At 43.2% G+C, this 17,954-nt stretch overlaps 1 protein-coding gene across 1 annotated transcript in view; it reads right to left on the reverse strand.

The window, feature by feature from the left end:
• The window catches only part of abcd3a (ATP-binding cassette, sub-family D (ALD), member 3a), an 82,464-nt gene that overhangs the window by 30,429 nt on the left and 34,081 nt on the right, over nt 1–17,954 (reverse strand). Inside the window, exons 10-11 of the mRNA XM_063064618.1 lie at nt 14,057–14,126; nt 11,755–11,824 (exon numbers count right to left, since the gene is read on the reverse strand). Of these exons, the coding sequence (XP_062920688.1) occupies nt 11,755–11,824; nt 14,057–14,126 (140 nt within the window). The remainder of the gene's footprint in view (nt 1–11,754; nt 11,825–14,056; nt 14,127–17,954) is intronic.

The raw sequence follows: 17,954 nt of genomic DNA on the forward strand, positions 1-17,954 counted from the left end.
TCCATTTAGAAAATAGTCTATGCCTTTACGCCTCTACTAAAGTGCATGACCATATATTTCCCTACAATGTATGCCATTTACCATAGATGTAGGGAGTACTGAAGAGCAGAAAGAAGTTGGTGTCCAAAGGGGGTAGCAGAGATCATTGAGAAGGCATATGAGGAAATTGCCTTCATTATCTGGGGTACAGAACATAAGAGCAGAACATTAAGGTTAAACCCTATAAAACATTGGTAAACTCACAGCTGGATTACAGTGCACAACTCTGGTCGCCATGTTGTAGGAAGCACAGCAGAGGGCAAAGAGAAGATTCACCATGTTGGTGCCTGCTATGGAGCATCTCCGACACAAGAGACAGGATTTGCTTTGTTTGGAGCAGGGAAGACTAAAGTATATACAATTATGAGCATACATTGGCAGTAGAGAGTAAAAAAAAATTCCCCACTACATGGTTGTACAAAATCAGAAGATATAAGTTTTAAGTTAAGGGACAGGTGATTAATTGGGGGGGGGGGTATAAGGAAGAATTTTTAAATCTAGAGTGTGATTGAAACCTGGAATGAACTGCCTGGATGATTAACGAAGGGATGAGTGCCCACAATATTTAGAAAGTATCAAGACAAGCTTTTGAATTGGCATAAAATGGATGGTTATGGATGGTGATGGAGAAAGGGCCTTGTATAAATGGGTATTCATTGGTCACCGTGGATACAGTAGGCCAAAGGATCTGTTTCTGTGCTATGCCAGTCCATCTGCAACCCCGATTTAACACTACACGTCATTTGTTTAATTATATGCTGTAAAATACATGGTGAACATGGTATTCCTCTTTTCGTGATTTTTATTAACGACCTGGATATGGGGGTAGAAGGGTGGGTTGGCAAGTTTGCAGACGACACAAAGGTTGCTGGTGTTGTAGATAGTGTAGAGGATTGTCGAAGTTTGCAGAGGGACATTGATAGGATGCAGAAGTGGGCTGAGAAGTAGCAGATGGAGTTCAACCCAGAGAAGTGTGAAGTGGTACACTTTGGAAGGACAAACTCCAAGGCAGAGTACAAAGTAAATGGCAGGATACTTGGTAGTCTGGAGGAGCAGAGAGATCCGGGGGTACATGTCCACAGATCCCTGAAAGTTGCCTCACAGGTGGATAGGGTAGTTAAGAAAACTTATGGGGTGTTAGCTTTCATAAGTCGATGGATAGAGTTTTTAAGAGTCGCAATGTAATGATGCAGCTCTATAAAACTCTGGTTAGGCCACATTTGGAGTACTGTGTCCAGTTCTGGTCGCCTCACTGTAGGAAGGATGTGGAAGCATTGGAAAGGGTACAGAGGAGATTTACCAGGATGCTGCCTGGTTTAGAGAGTATGCATTATGATCAGAGATTAAGGGAGTTAGGGCTTTACTCTTTGGAGAGAAGGAGGATGAGAGGAGACATGATAGAGGTGTACAAGATAATAAGAGGAATAGATAGAGTGGATAGCCAGCACCTCTTCCCCAGGGCACCACTGCTCAGTACAAGAGGTCATGGCTTTAAGGTAAGGGGTGGGAAGTTCAAGGGGGATACTGGAGGAAGGTTTTTTACTCAGAGAGTGGTTGGGCGTGGAATGCACTGCCTGAGTCAGTGGTGGAGGCAGATACACTAGTGAAGTTTAAGAGACTACTAGACAGGTATATGGAGGAATTTAAGGTGGGGGGTTATATGGGAGGTAGGGTTTGAGGGTCGGCACAACATTGTGGGCCGAAGGGCCTGTACTGTACTATTCTATGAATCTGTGAACAGTCTCCAGCAAAAGCTTCATAAATTGAGTTTGCATATTTTCTGCACATGGTGGCATCTAGATCCTGCACTCTACCAACGGCAGCAGAGGGAACAAACAAAGCCAACTTTAAAAAGTTGAAGGAGGGGAGATCTTATATTGGCTACTCTCCATACCCCCACAAAATGCTGGAGGAACTCAGCAGGGCACGCAGCATCTGTGGAAAAGAATACGGTCGGTGTTTCAGGCCGAGACCCTTCATCAGGACTGGAGGAAAAAAACCTGAAAAGTCAGAGTAAGAAAATGGGGGGAGGGGAAAGAGAAACACAAGGTGATGGTGAAACCGGGAGGGGGAGGGGTGAAGTAAAGAGCTGGGAAGTTGGTTGGTAAAAGAGATACAGGGCTGGAGAAGGCAGAGTCTGATAGGAGATGACAGAAGGCCATGGAAGAAAGAAAAGGGGAGAGGAGCACCAGAGGGAGGCGATGGACAGGCAAGGAGGTAAGACGAAAAAGGGAAATGGAGATGGGGACTGGTGAAGTAGTGGGGGACGTTACTGGAAGTTCGCGAAATTGATGTTCATGCCATCAGGTTGGAGGCTACCCAGATGGAATACAAGGTGTTGTTCCTCCAAACTGAGTGTGGTCTTGGTGCAACAGTAGAGGAGGCCATGGACTGACATGTCGGGATGGGAATGGGAAGTGGAATTAAAATGGGTGGCTACTGGGAGATCCCACTTTTTCTGGCGGACGTTTCAATGCACCATAGGTGTTCAGCGAAGCGGTCTCCCAATCTACGTCAGGTCTCATCGATATACAGGAGGCCACACGGGGAGCACCAGACATAGAATATGACCCCAACAAACTCACAGGTGCAGTGTCGCCTCACCTAGAAGGACTGTTTGTGGCCCTGAAAGATAGTGAGGGAGGAGGTGCATGGGCAGGTGTAGCACTTGTTCTGCTTGCAAGGATAAGTGCCAAAAGGGATCTCCCAGTGGCCACTCATTTTAATTCCACTTCCCTTTCCCATTCCAATATGTCTATCCATGGCCTCCTCTACACTGTTGTTACAAGGCCACACTCAGTTTGGAGGAACAACACCTTGTATTCCATCTGGGTAGCATCCAACCTGATGGCATGAACATTGATATCTCAAACTTCTAGTAATGGCCTCCCCACCCACCAGTTCCCATCCACTTTTTCCTCTCTCACCTCATCTCTTTGCCTCCCTCTGGTGCTCCTTCCCCTTTTCTTTCTTCCATGGCCTTCTGTCCTCTCCTATTAGATTCCCTCTCTACAGCCCTGTATCTCTTCCACCAATCAACTTCCCAGCTCTTTACTTCACCCCTCCCGCTCCCGGTTTCACCTATCACCTTGTTTCTCCCTCCCCTACCCCCACCTTCTAACTCTTCATCCTTTTCTCCAGTCCTGATGAAAGGTCTCAGCCCAAAACGTCGACTGTAGTCTTTTCCATAGATGCTGCCTGGCCTGCTGAGTTCCTCCAGCATTTCATGTGTGATGCTTGGATTTCCAGCACTGTAGATCTGCTATTGTTTTTTACTCTCTATACCCATTCACATGTATTTTAAATTTATAATGAGTCCACAGGTTGGTCCCATGAAGAGTCCTTGAAAGTGAGTCCATAGCTTGTGGGAACAGTTCAGTGATGGGGCGAATGAAGTTATCTTTTTTGGTTCAACAGCCTGATGCTTGAGGGGTAATAACTGTTCCTAAACCTGATGGTGTGAGTCCTGAGGCTCCTGTAACTTCTTCCTGATGGCAGCAGTAAGAAGAGAGCATGATGCGGGTAGCAGGCGTTCCTGATGACAGATGCTGCTTTCCAGCGACAACGCTCCCTGTGGATGTGCTCAGTGGTGGAGAGGGCTTTACTCATGATTGCTGGGCCATATCCTGGGAACATATCTTTGCTGCCAGCTTGTACCAAATGGCTTCTAGATCCATTTTCAAGCCTCTGAATTTGGACCCTCTAAGGGACCCCAGGTACTCACATTCAAGTCACTGCTCGTCACACCACATTCTAGGCGTCACACTTTTCACCATGAGAAGGTTCCTGGGGTCACTATCCCATCCACTTCCACAACTCCAGGATACTCTCTCTGCCGCCTGCAACAGACCAGTCCGCTACTTTATCCTCCGCTGGATCCATGCTTTCAATCGCTGGTTTTTCGACTTTCTCACATCCTGCAGGATTGGAAGATCACCTATCTACAGACTACAGAAGCTGCTGTCTCCATCGCCGGCAGGCATGGACATCTCCAGACAGCGACCCCTGCTGTCAACTTCAACAGTTGACTAATCTCATGTTTTTGATATTTATTGTTTATTTATTTTCTTTCTTTTTGTATTTACACTTCTTTTTGTCTTTTGCACGCTGTTTGTTCACCCTGTTCATGTAGCCTTTCATTGATTCTATTATGGTTATTGTATTTATTGAGTATACCCACAAGAAAATGATTCTCAGGGTTGTGTATGGTGACTTATATGTACTTCGAGCTTTGAGTGAATCTGCTTTGCTTACCACACTTTACAAGCAAAGTCAGCTGCCAGCAGCTTGGAACATGGACTGAAGCTCAATAACATTTTCCCAAAGGAGTCAATTATCTAAGTCATCATTTTTCATTAGGTGTTGCACTTTGGTAGGAACAACTGGTTCTTACACAGTGAATGGTAGGGCACTGTGGAGTGCATAGAACAAAGGGATCTGGGAATTACAGGTCCATAATTCACTGAAAGTGGCAGCACAGGTAGGTAGGGTCATAAAGAAAGCTTTTGGCACACCAGCCTTCATAAATCAAAGTATTGAGTACGGGAGTTTTGATGTTATGTTGTAGTTGTAAAAGACGTTGGTGAAGCCTAATTTGGAGTATTGTGTGCAGTTTTGGTCACCTAGCTACAGGAAAGATGCAAGTAAGGTTGAAAGAAACAGAGAAAATTAACAAGAATGTTGTTGGGACTGGAGAACCTGCATTATAAAGAAAGACTGAATAGGTTAGGACTTTATTCCTTGGAATGTAGAAGATTGAGGGGAGAGTTGATAGAGGTATACAAAATTATGAGGAATATAGATAGGGTAAATACAAGTAGACTGAGACTGAGGTGACTTTTTGTACACCTGGAGATCATGGTTAAGGGTGAAAGGTGAAAAGTTTAAGGGGAACATGAAGGGAAACTTCCTCACCCAAAGGGTCGCGTGAGTGTGGAACAAGATGCCAGCACAAGTGGTGCATGTGAGCTCAATTTCATTGCTTTAGAGAACTTTGGATAGGTACGTGGATGGTAGGGGTATGGAGTGCTATGGTCCTGGTGCAGGCCGATGGGAGTAGGCAGTTTAAATGGTTCGACACAGTCCAGATGGGTCAAAAGGCCTGTTTCTGTGCTGTACTTTTCTTCGACTCTATTAAGAACCAAATCAGCTTGTTCTTTGATCACTGAGCTAGGATCAGGCACACAATAAGAATATTCTGGAGCCAACTTAACTGTTTTAGAAATTCATACAATTTTGGTTAAATGGTTTTTTCATTCTCCTTTATCAGAAGCTCAAGTCTACCTTTGACCCTTCAAATTCTCCAAGCTTTAATTCTCAATGAAAAAGTCACCAGCATAATATGTAAAAGACTGAAAACCAATCACTCTGAAACAGCTGAAATTACATTCAAGAAAGTATAGCTTTCTTCAAGAATTCAAAAATATTGTCCATAAATTACTCCAGACCATGTTTTAACAATAGAACAATGTTGTGTTTCCCTACACCACTGCTGTGGTGAATCCCAATGAGAGAAGGAAGTTAAATTGCGAGGCTAATAGAACAATGTTGCCACGTTTCCCTGTGTAAGACCCTGTTGAAATTAGCACAATTGGTTTCATTATAGCATTTCCCTTTACAAGTTTTCAGACTCAAATTGTTACTGACAAATCTTACCATACAAGAAACGTTTTTGCAAGTACAGGGAAATGTTGTCAGAGTATGAATGGAAAGAACTACGTAAGGTTTCTTAATTTTCAAAATCTTCCTGCAGACAACTTGTGTGATGCACTACATGTGATATAATTTGGGAGCGCTTTACGTCAGCGCAAGTGTGGTAAGCAAAGCAGATTATCACTCAAAGCTCGAAGTACATATCAGTCACCAAACACAACCCTGAGATTCATTTTCTTGTGGACATACTCAATAAATACAATAACCATAATAAAATCAATGAAAGACTGCACCAACAGGGTGAACAAACAGTGTGAAAAAGACAAAAAAGGGTGTAAATACAAAAAGAAAGAAAATAAATAAACAATAAATATCGAAAACATGAGATGAAGAGTCCTTGAAAGGGAGTCCATAGGTTGTGGGAACAGTTCAGTGATGGGGCGAGTGAAATTATCCTTTTTGGTTCAACAGCCTGATGGTCGAGGGGTAATAACTGTTCCTAAACCTGATGACGTGAGTCCTGAGGCTCCTGTAACTTCTTCCCGATGGCAGCAACGAGAAGAGAGCATGATCTGGGTAGCAGGCGTTCCTGATGACAGATGCTGCTTTCCAGCGACAACGCTCCGTGTAGATGTGCTCAATGGTGGAGAGGGCTTTACCCATGATTGTTGGGCCGTATCCTGGGAACAAATCTTCACTGTCAGCTTGTACCAAATGGCTTCCAGATCCATTTTCAAGCCTCTGAATTTGGACCCTCTAAGGGACCCCAGGTATTCACGTTCAATTCACTACTTCTCCCACTGCTCCTCACACCACGTCCTAGGTGCCACACTTTTCACCATGAGAAGGTTCCTGGGGTCACTATCCCATCCACTTCTACAACTCCAGGATACTCTCTCTGCCGCCTGCAACAGACCAGTCCGCTACTTTATCCTCCGCTGGATCCATGCTTTCAATCGCTGGTTTTTCGACTTTCTCACATCCTGCAGGATTGGAAGATCACCCATCTACAAACTATAGAACCTGCTGTGTCCATCACCGGCAGGCATGGACTTCTCCAGACAGCGACCCCTGCTGCCAACTTCAACAGTTCTGATCAACAGCAGATTCAGAACCCGGACTTCACCGCCTTCAATGTGGGTTCCAACTACCTCACACACCCGCAAAGTGCCGATTGCGCAACCTCCAACTCCCAACTCCAGCCTTGACCGACAGTACCTCCAGGCCGGGACTTTATGCACTGCTCCTGGAACCCTCATCTGGCCTTCCCCAAAACCACTCTGCATTCCCTTGTCTCTCAGTCCCACCAACAGCTCTCGAGTCCTCAGAGACTCCATCTTCCTCTTACACCACCATCCCTGAACACCCCAACCCTCCCTTCTCCTCAGACACTACCAATCCCACGACCCTAGTTCTTATCCACAACGGGTCTTCAACATCCCCTCGTCGAGCACCTCCGCTCCATCCGACACAACAGACAGGATCTCCCAGTAGCCACCCACTTCAACTCTGCTTCCCATTCCCATTCAGATATGTCCATACATGGCCTCCTCTACTGCCATGATAAGGCTAAACTCAGGTTGAAGGAGCAACACCTCATATACCGTCTAGGTAGTCTCCAGCCCCTTGGTACAGACATAGAATTCTCCAACTTCCGGTAATTCCCTCCCCCTCCCTTCCTCTATCCCTATTTCACTCTGCCCCCTCCTCCAGCTGCCTATCACCTCCCTCATGGTTCCACCTCCTTCTACTACCCACTGTGTTTTCCCCTATTCCTTCTTCACCTTTCCTGCCTATCACCTCCCGGCTTCCCCTCCCCCACCCCTTTATCTTTCCCCTTACTGGTTTTTCAACTGGACCTACCAGCCTTCTCCTTCTCACCCTCCCCCACCTTCTTTAAAGGGCCTCTGCCCCCTCCCTCTTCAGTCCTGACGAAGGGTTCCGGCCCGAAACGTCGACTCATCGTTTCCACGGATGCTGCCTGACCTGCTGAGTTCCGCCAGCAAGTTGTGAGTGTTGCTTTGATCCCAGCATCTGCAGATTATTTTGTGTTCCCCTCAGATCTTCCCCTCTCTGAGGCAGAATGTTCTGTCCTCAGTAAGGGTCTCACTTTTGTCCCCCTATGACACCGCACACCAATGACCCCTTCTCCCATCTTCAACCCTTCTCCTCTTCCTGGACACTCCATTCTGGTCTTCAGCCTGCTCTGGATCATTTCATTGCTAACTGCCGATGGGACTTCAGTCATCTCAATTTCACTCTTCTCTCCAATTCCAACCTCACTCCTTCCAACCGCACTGCTCTCCACTCTCTCCACACTAACCCTAACCTCACCATCAAATCTGCAGATAAGGAAGCTGCTGTAGAAGTTTGGTCTACAGACCTCTACCTTGCTGAGGCCAGGTGACAACTCTCAGACACCTCCCCTTACTTATCCCTCGAACAGTACCCCACTAAGGGTCACCAGGCCATTGTTACCGGCACCATCACTGACCTTATTAGCTCTGGGGATCTCCCATTCACTGCCACCAACCTCTTAGTTTTTGCACCCTGCACCTCACGTTTCTAGCTCCTGCCCAGATACACAAACCCGCCTGTCCACGTAGACCCATTGTTTCTGCTTGTTCCTGACCCACTGAACTTGTATCTGCATACCTCAACTGAATTTTATCCTCCCGGTTCAGTCCCTTACTATCTATTTCCATGACACTTCACACGATCTTGATCTTTTCAATGATTTCAAGTTCCCTGGCCCTGAGTATCTTATTTTGTCTATGGATGTCCAGTCCCTATACATCTCATCCCCCACCAGGAAGGCCTCAAAGCTCTCCATTTCCTTCAGACCCAACCAGTTTCCCTGCACTACCACCCTCCTCTGCCTGATGGAACTTGTCCTCACACTCAATAATTTCTCTCCTCCCACTTCCTTCAAACAAAAGGTGTAGCCACGGGCACTCACATGGGTCCCAGCTGTGCCTGCCTTTTTGTTGGCTACGTGGAAAAATCTATGTTCCAAGTCTACACTGGCATCACTCACCAACTTTTCCTACACTACATCGACGACTGCTTAGGCGCTGCTTCCTGCACCCATGCAGAGTTCATTGATTTCATCAACTTTGCCACCAATTTCCACCCTGCCCTCAAATTTAGCTGGTCCATTCCTAACACCTCCTTCCCCTTTCTTGATCCCAGTATCTCTACCCTCTGGAGACAGCTTATCTGCTGATGTCTATTATAAATCCACCGATTCTCACAGCTACTTGGACTATACCTCTACCCACCATCAATGCTGCCCTCAGCTGCATCTCTTCCATTTCACGCATGTCTGCCCTCAACCCATCCTCGTGCCACCTCACCACGGATAGAGTTCCTCTTGTCCTTACCTAACACCCCACCAGCCTCCACATCCAGCACATAATTCTCCACAACTTCCACCATCTCCAACAGGCTTCCATCACGAAGCACATTTTTCCCTGCCCCCCACTTTCTGCTTTCCGTAGGGATTACTCCCTACACGACTCCCTTATCCATTCATCCCTCCACACTGATCTCCCTCCCGGCACTTATCCTTGCAAGCAGAACAAGTGCTACACCTGCCCCTACACCTCTTCCCTCACCCCAAACAGTCCTTCCAGTTGAGGTAACACTTCACCTCTGAATCTGTTGGGGTCATCCACTATATTCGGTACTCCCAGTGCGGCCTCCTGTATATCGGTGAGACCCGATGTAGACTGGGAGACCACTTCACCGAGCACCCACACTCCATCCACCAGAAAAAGTGGGATCTCCCAGTGGCCACCCATTTTAATTTCATTTCCCGTTCCCATTCTCCCATTCTGACATGTCACTCCATGGCCTTCTCTACTGTTGCGACGAGGCCACACTCAGGTTGGAGAAGTAACACCTTATATTCTGTGTGGATAGCCTCCTACCTGATGGCACGAACATTGATTTCTCGAACTTCTGGTAATGCGCGCCCCCCCTTCACCATTCCCCATCCCCCTTTCCCTCTCTCACTTCATCTCCTTACCTGCCCAACATTTTCCTCTGGTGTTCCTCCCCCTTTTCTTTATTCCATGGCCTTCTGTCCTCTCGTATTAGATTCCCCCTTCTCCAGCTCTGTACCTCTTTCATCAATCAACTTCCCAGCTCTTTACTTCACCATTCCCCTCATGATTTCATCAATCACCTGAAATGTCGACTGTACTCTTTTCCATCGACGCTGCCTGACCTGCTGAGTTTCTCCAGTATTTTGTGTGTTTAGCCTCGATTTCCAGCACTGCAGTTGTTCTCTTGTTTGTGATCGGGCCATAACCACTACTTTTTGTAGGGATTTTCCATTCAAGGGCATTGGTGTTTCCAAATGAGGCTGTGATGTAGCCAATCAATAGACTCTCCACCACACATCTATTGAAGTTTGTCAAAGTTTTAGATGTCATGCCGAATCTCACAAACTCCGAAGGAAGTAGAGGTGCTGCTGTGCTTTCTTCATAATTGCACTTACATGCTGGGCCCAGGACAGGTCCTCTGAAATGATAACACTGAGGAATTTAAAGATGCTGACCCTCCGATCCTCCAGTGAGGACCTCCAGTTTCCTCCTCCTGAAGTCAATAATCAGCTCCTTGATCTTGCTGATTTTGAGTAAGAGGTTGTTGTAGTGGCACCACTCAGCCAGATTTTCAATCTCCTTTCTATATGCTCAAAAATATTACACCAACAGATTTCCCAACAAATACCAATGCACCGAAAGTTATACACAAAATTGCTCTATACCATGTTAGAATGATTTTCAATAGTACAGTTCCGTTTTCTTTGGAGAGACATTAATAAATTTCTAGCCCACAACCTGCTGCAGCTACTGGCATTGTTTCACATTCCACCACTGCAAAACAACAACAAGTCTTAACTGTGAAACAAACAAACCAGGTTCAAATTTAAAAGTTGCATTAGAAGGGTTTCTAATCTAGTTTTTTTAACTTTGCTCAGACTTAAAAGTTAAAATAGAAGGCAGGGGAGTAGAGGTGACTGGAAGAATTAGATCAGCCCATGATTGAATGGCGGAGCAGACTCAATGAGCCGAACGGCCTACTTCTGCTTCCATATCTTATAGCAGGGGAAGGCAACCTTAAGCACAAATGATTTTCTAGCATGCGTTATTCATTAATTTGAGGCAAAACATAACTAGATGCATTTAAATGGATAATTCCCATATTTCAAGTTTTTTATGGCATCTACCTGGCCCACCGTCCGCTCATTAATACGTGATCCAGCCCACAGAGGCAAAAAGGTTGCCAACCCGTCTTACAGTTTTGCTTGATATTTAGCACATCTTTCAGAAGTACTGATATAAAAGGCTGTTCATCAAATATATTTTCTCACCACAGTGTCACAGTGAGCATGTTTTAAAGGTTTTCAGAAGCATATTAAAACAGTCAAATTTACAATATGTATGAATACAAGATAACTAATCTCTAATAGATTATAATGCACTATTACAAAGTACAACTTCAATGCCAAAGTCTTTCCGGATACTGTGTTTCAAAGTTAGCAGCATAAAATTTGAACAATGTTGTTTAGTTTCTCTGTGTGACAATATGTTGAGTTTCTTAACCAGTAATCCTATTTTGTGGAATGCCAAACTACTGAACCCACACTTAAAGGCATGAGACTTCCACATGTAACATTTCCCTGTTCTACAAAGGATATTCATTTCAGCTCATGAGAAAATCACCATCTAAAATAGTGAGCAGTGTATGATTTTAGATTCTATAGTGAAAATCACAGTTAATGTAAAAGATGTTTTAAATTTTAGACCATAAGATATAGGAGCAGAAGTAGGCTATTCAGCCCATCGAGTCCGCTCCACATTCAATCATGGGCTGATCCAATTCTTCCAGTCATCCCCACTCCTCTGCCTTCTCCCCATACCCTTTGATGCCCTCGCTAATCATGAACCATTTTGAAATGGCAGAATACTTTTGGGAAAATTCTCTGGAATAGAATTGGAATCAGGATGCCCATATTAAAAAAAGATCATAATTTCTGACAATGTATATACTTACATTTGGCAATTATACTGTCCACAAATCCCATGGTGAAACGAAAGACGATGAAATTATGCAGGTGATCCACCTAAATGAGAAAAAGGCAATGTAAAATTCCTTCTGTACCGGTTAAAGAAAAAGATGCAACAATGCTCAGTAATAGATTCAGGAAGTGAGATGATATAAAGTACACGATCAAACTTGCAAACAATTTTTTAAAAAGATGAATTAATGGAACAATACTAATTAGTGGGAAACCTAACAGGGGCAGGGGCAATCAAACCATAACTATTGTCTATGTGAGTAAAAGATCATACAAATGGTCAGCATGTCCAACCTAAGTTTTTAAGCAGTACAAATAGGTCACTTATCATTCTATGAAATTAGTGTGTGAAGAATAAGCAAAAATCACAAAGATCACATATTTCATAACTATCAGAAATAATTTACATACAATTTGTCTAACTCTCAAAAGTAGCATTATGGTAGTAATTTGTTATGTTGATGTATCTGTATTAACAAAATAACGTGTTTAATTTGAATGGGTTAACGTAATTATTATGTACATAAGAAGGTATGGACTGGACCACTTGGCCCCTTGTGCATACTCTGTCATTTAATAAGGTCAAAATGCTAGATTTCTGCACTAATACCGTATCTATTGATTCCTATTTTATCTAACATATCTAAAAGTTAGCCTCTAATTTTTATTTTAAAAACAGAATTACTAAATGGCATTGGTATTAACATGTAATTATGGAGCTGAGTTTTACGCACAGATCAGCCATGATCTTATTGAATGGCGGGGCAGGCTCAATGGGCCGGATGGCCTACTCCTGCTCCTATTTCTTATGTTCTTACAGATGCGTTGCCAGCACAAACAAGATGGGCTGAAATATCTACAACTGTGCCAAAAATTTCAAAGAGGAGCCTGGTTTGAACTAAATAATGACATGGAGAAGGGTAACATTTAACTGAAAGCCAAATCTTTAACCTAATAAAATTGACACATAAACTGATATGAACCAAATAAGAATTTCTGGAACCTGACTACAGATTCAATAGAAAATGACTGCAGATTACACTAGTGTACAACTTGAACAAAGAACATAGAATATCACAACACAGATGTTGTACCGATCTTTTAACCTACTCAGTCCACCTACCTACTGAATCTAAACCTTCCCTCCCACACAGCCACCTCATTTTTCTATCATCTGTTTGCCTATCCAAAGGTCTCTTATATTTCCCTAAAGTATCTGCCTCCATCACCATCCATGGCAGGGTGCTCCAGACACCCACTGCTCTCTGTGTAAAAATCTTACCTCTGACATCCTGTTTATACTTTGCTCCAAACACCTTAAAATCATGTCCCCTCATATTGGCCTTTATGACTTTAATTGGCGATTTTTAATGAAAAATATTGAAATACATAACCTTGAAGGCCAATCTGAAAAAATGTTTGGAATTTCTTCACCAATAAACTGCATGCTAAAAGTAAATGTCAATCATGCAAATGTTACGCTTTCTATGGAGGGAAATAAACTGTCAATGTTTTGTGTTGAGACCCTTCAGTTTGACTGAAAATGAAGCCAGAATAAGGAGGTAGGGGGAGCAGAAGTAGAAGTCTGTAGGTGATAAGTGAGACCAGGTGAGAGTAAAGATGGGTGGGTGGGGAAAGAGGGATGAAGTGAGAAACTGGAGGGAATAGCTAGAAGAGGTAAAGGGCTGTAGAAGAAGGAATCTAATAAGAGACACTGGATCATTGAAGAATGGGAAGGAGGAGGGAATCATAGGTTGATGGGCTAGCTGAGAAGAGAAGGAGTGAAAGTGTAATTAGAATGGGGAATGGAAAAAGATAGGAGGGGAGAAATTACTGTAAAAGGAATCAATGTGCATGCCATCAGGTTGAAGACTACCCAGATGGAAAATGAGGTATTGCTCCACCAAGCAAAGTCTGGCATCATCGTTGTAGTAAGCATAGATACGTCAGAACATGAATGGGAGGTTGAATTGAAATGGGTAACCACTGGGAGATCTGGCCTTCCACAGCACACAAAGTGAATAGTTTGACAAAGCAGTCCTCCAAGTTGCACTGATGTAGAGGATGTCGCACCGGAAGCACTGGATACAGGAGATGACCAGGATGGACACGCAAGTGAAGTGTTGCCTCACCTGGAAGGACTGTTTGGGGCCCCAAATGGTAGTAACGAAGAAGGTCTAGGGGCAAGGCTCTCACTTCATAAAGTTAAAATTAACTAGGTAACCTACTGAAACACAACTTTAGTAAATATTTATATGGAATAAAAGAGATGCTTACCAATTTTTTGAAACTGGTACGTATTGTCTGTTTTTCTCGACTATTTCCATTGTAAAAAGCAATTTCTTCGCTGTAAAATATAAGTGCCAATAGTTTTATTCTCTCTCTCTCTCTCTCTCCTCTCCTTTCTCCCTTTCCCCTCCTTCTATCTCTCTCACAATACTGAGCACCTCCCTGTCAGTAAACAGGAAAGTGTTACAAATAGCAAACAGGAAATTCAATCGGCCATCATTTTACCAAGGACAGTTTTCCTAGTTGTCCAAGTGTCATGCTATGGAAAGGCAGAACAACTTCACTGCAAATTAAAATCAGTGCCAATTTAAATTTTCTGGTTGACCTGCAAGTCTTTCAGGGTCAAGAAACATGGCACTGCGAGGGAAGTAGGAACTTCCTTTGTCAACAGCCTACATAGGCCAGGAGTACTAATCTTGTTCTTTTTTGTTTCAAAAGGAAGTATTCAGCTTCTCCTCTATCTTTCATACCCTTCCCTTGTCATAGCTATCACCTCCTTCCTGCTCTCCCCACTGGCCATCCACTGCCCGATTTAACTTAGTGAACTACAGTTAAGATAATGGAAACAAGAGGGAAAAAAAATTGAGAGCTAGATAGCCAGCTACTCTCAAAGGCCATTTAGACTTGAGATGATCCTCAAGCTTCTCCTTAGCAAGATGGTGCCAGAGTGTGGTAACTCGTTCAAGCTGCTTTCAGTAGATCTACTCATTACTATTATAATTGCTCTATGCTTTTAAGTCTAAATTCTATGGCTCTAAGAATTACACTTTATTATCCTATTACTAGTCCTCAATGTACTGGTGTGATGGTATGATCTGTAAGGATGGTATGCAGTAAAGCTTTCCACTGTACCTCGGTACAGGTGACAATAACAAATCAATTTACTGAACATATTCTCTTACTGGGCAACTACCAACTGTCCAAGTGCAGTCCAGGGCTCTTACAGTCACTATGGCGAAACCAGAAAGATAATCTACCCACTATTAATGACTTCAATTAAGTTGCACTTTATAGAAAGTGAAAGATAATGCATCTAACTTAAAATTTAAAGCAGGAAAATTCTAATAGATATATTTCTTGTAACAATTTTAATTAGTAGCAGAAATCAAATTATTGCACAATATTTTGAGAACACACCTGCTTTTTGCTTTTCCAGCACAATAAACACAATAATTCAGGTGGCAAACTCTATACCCAGTATTTCTTCAATTCCAGACTTAAAAGGCAATACAAGGCAGCAACATACAACAGCATTTTTTAAATCATTAAACATTTTTAAAGGAGTAAAAATAGTTGAAACATGTAGAACACTAGGAAACAACTAAGTACACTTAAATCATTTCAATTTTATATAAGAGAAATTGAAGGAAGTGCAGATACTGGAAATATGAAACAAAACAGAAATATGAGGGGGCATAATTTTAAGGTGATTGGAGGAAACTATGGGGGGGATGTCAGGGGTGTGACACGTCATTTTTCACAGAGAGTGGTGTGTGTGCAGAACGCCCTATCTGAGGTGGTGGTAGAGACAGATATATTCGAGCATTTAAGAAACTCGTATATAGGCACAAATAGGCTATGTAAGAAGGAAGGGTTAGATTGACCTTAGAGTACACTTAAGGTCATACAAAATCATGAGCCGATGGGTCTATGCTCTGCTGTAATGTTCTATGCTGCTAGATAGAGACACAGGAGGCTGCGTATGCTGGAAGCTACAGCAAGAGACAAGATGCTGGAGGAACTCAGCAGCATGCTGGCCTTCATAACAAGGGGAATTGAGTATAGGAGCAAAAAGGTCCTTCTGCAGCTGTACAGGGCCCTGGTGAGACCACACCTGGAGTACTGTGTGCAGTTTCATTCTCCAAATTTGAGGAAGGACATTCTTGCTATTGAGGGAGTGCAGCTTAGGTTCACAAGGTTAATTCCCGGGATGGAGGGACTGCCATATGTTGAAAGATTGTAACGACTGGGCTTGTATACACTGGAATTTAGAAGGCTGAGAGGGGATCTTATTGAAACATATAAGATTATTAAGGGATTGGACACGCTGGAGGCAGGAAGCATGTTCCCGCTGATGGGTGAGTCCAGAACCAGAGGCCACAGTTTAAGAATAAGGGGTAGGCCATTTAGAACAGAGTTGAGTAAAAACTTTTTCACCCAGAGAGTGGTGGATATGTGCAATGCTCTGCCCCAGAAGGCTGTGGAGGCCAAGTCTCTGGATGTTTTCAAGAAAGAGATGGATAGAGCTCTTAAAGATAGCAGAATCAAAGGTAATGGGGAAAAGGCAGGAACTGGATACTGATTGTGGATGATCAGCCATGATCATAGTGAATGGTGTTGCTGGCTCGAAGGGCCGAATGGCCTACTACTGCACCTATTGTCTATTGTCATCATCAACAGTTCCGGGGCAAATGTGAAGAGAGAAACAGGTCAATGACTTTTTTTTTTAAATGTTTCCTGCATGTGCTATTTTTATTATATTAATAATCAAAACAATTTGTACTTGTGCTTCTCTCTACAGTCATTTTTTGCTGATAAAATAAATGGGTCTGTTGGACCTGCTGCAGACATATTTCTCAGCTCAGCTGTTGAGAATGTCCCAGCTAGACACCATGAGAAGTCAAACAAAGTACAGATGTCTTATAAGCAGTTGTAGAAAATTCTGGACATTCCTTCACTTAGAAGTCTACAATTTCCACATGGTCACATGAGTAAAAGTTGATAGTTCCAACATAAGCCAAAGTATGACAAGATTTCTGCATTTACAACTTTGCAAGGTTATCTGACTTTATCCTGTCTTTTATGCTCCCATTCCCCACCCATAAATAGCAAGGCTTATAAAAAAATTTAGCTTTAAACATATGCCAACTAGTGGAGTGGTGCCGCAGCAACAGCCTAGCACTCAACATCAGAAAGATGAAAGAGCTCATTGTGGGCTTCAGGAAGGGTAAGACAAAGGAACACATACCAATTCTCATACAGGTATCAGAAGTGGAGAGAGTGAGCAGTTTCAAGTTCCTGGGTGTCAAGATCTTTGAGTATCTAACCTGGTTCCAATGCATCAATGTAGTTATAAAAAAGGCAAGACAGCGGCTATACTTTATTAGGAATTTGAAGAGTTTTGGCATGTCAACAAATACACTCATAAACTTCTATAGATGTACCGTGGAAAGCATTCTGACAGGCTGCATCACTGTCTGGTATGGGGAGGAGCTACTGCACAGGACAGAAAGAAGCTGCAGAGAGTAATAAATCTAGTCAGCTCCATCTTGGGTACTAGCCTACAACATACCCAGGACATCTTCAGGGAGTGGTGTCTCAGAAAGGCAGCGTTCATTATTAAGGACCTCCGGCACCCAGGGCATGCCCTTTTCTCACAGCTACCATCAGGTAGATCAAGTAGGAGGTACAGAAGCCTGAAGGCACTCAGCGATTCAGGAACAGCTTCTTCCCCTCTGCCATTCGATTCCTAAATGGACATTGAACCTTTGGACACTACCTCACTTTTTTTTAAATATACAGTATTTCTGTTTTTTGCACATTTTTTTAATCTATTGAATATACATGTACTGTAATTGATTTACTTATTTATTTATTTTATCCCTCTTCTATATTATGTATAGCATTGAACTACTGCTGCTAAGTTAACAATTTCACGTCACAGGCGGGTGATAATAAACCTGATTCTGACTCTAATTCTGATTCTGATTTTCACACTTCACTTCAACTGCTAATCCATTCTGGAGAAGAGCATAGACTATGCCCTGGACAACATGCCACTGGACAAGCACAACAAATATTTAATAGCGATACAATATTCCAGTACACATCACTAACATAACTCTCAGACTTCGTTCAAGAACACCAACGAAAACAGTTAAGTGAC

This window comes from Mobula hypostoma, chromosome 12 (assembly GCF_963921235.1).
Source record: "Mobula hypostoma chromosome 12, sMobHyp1.1, whole genome shotgun sequence".
NCBI classification, from domain to species: Eukaryota; Metazoa; Chordata; class Chondrichthyes; order Myliobatiformes; family Myliobatidae; genus Mobula; species Mobula hypostoma.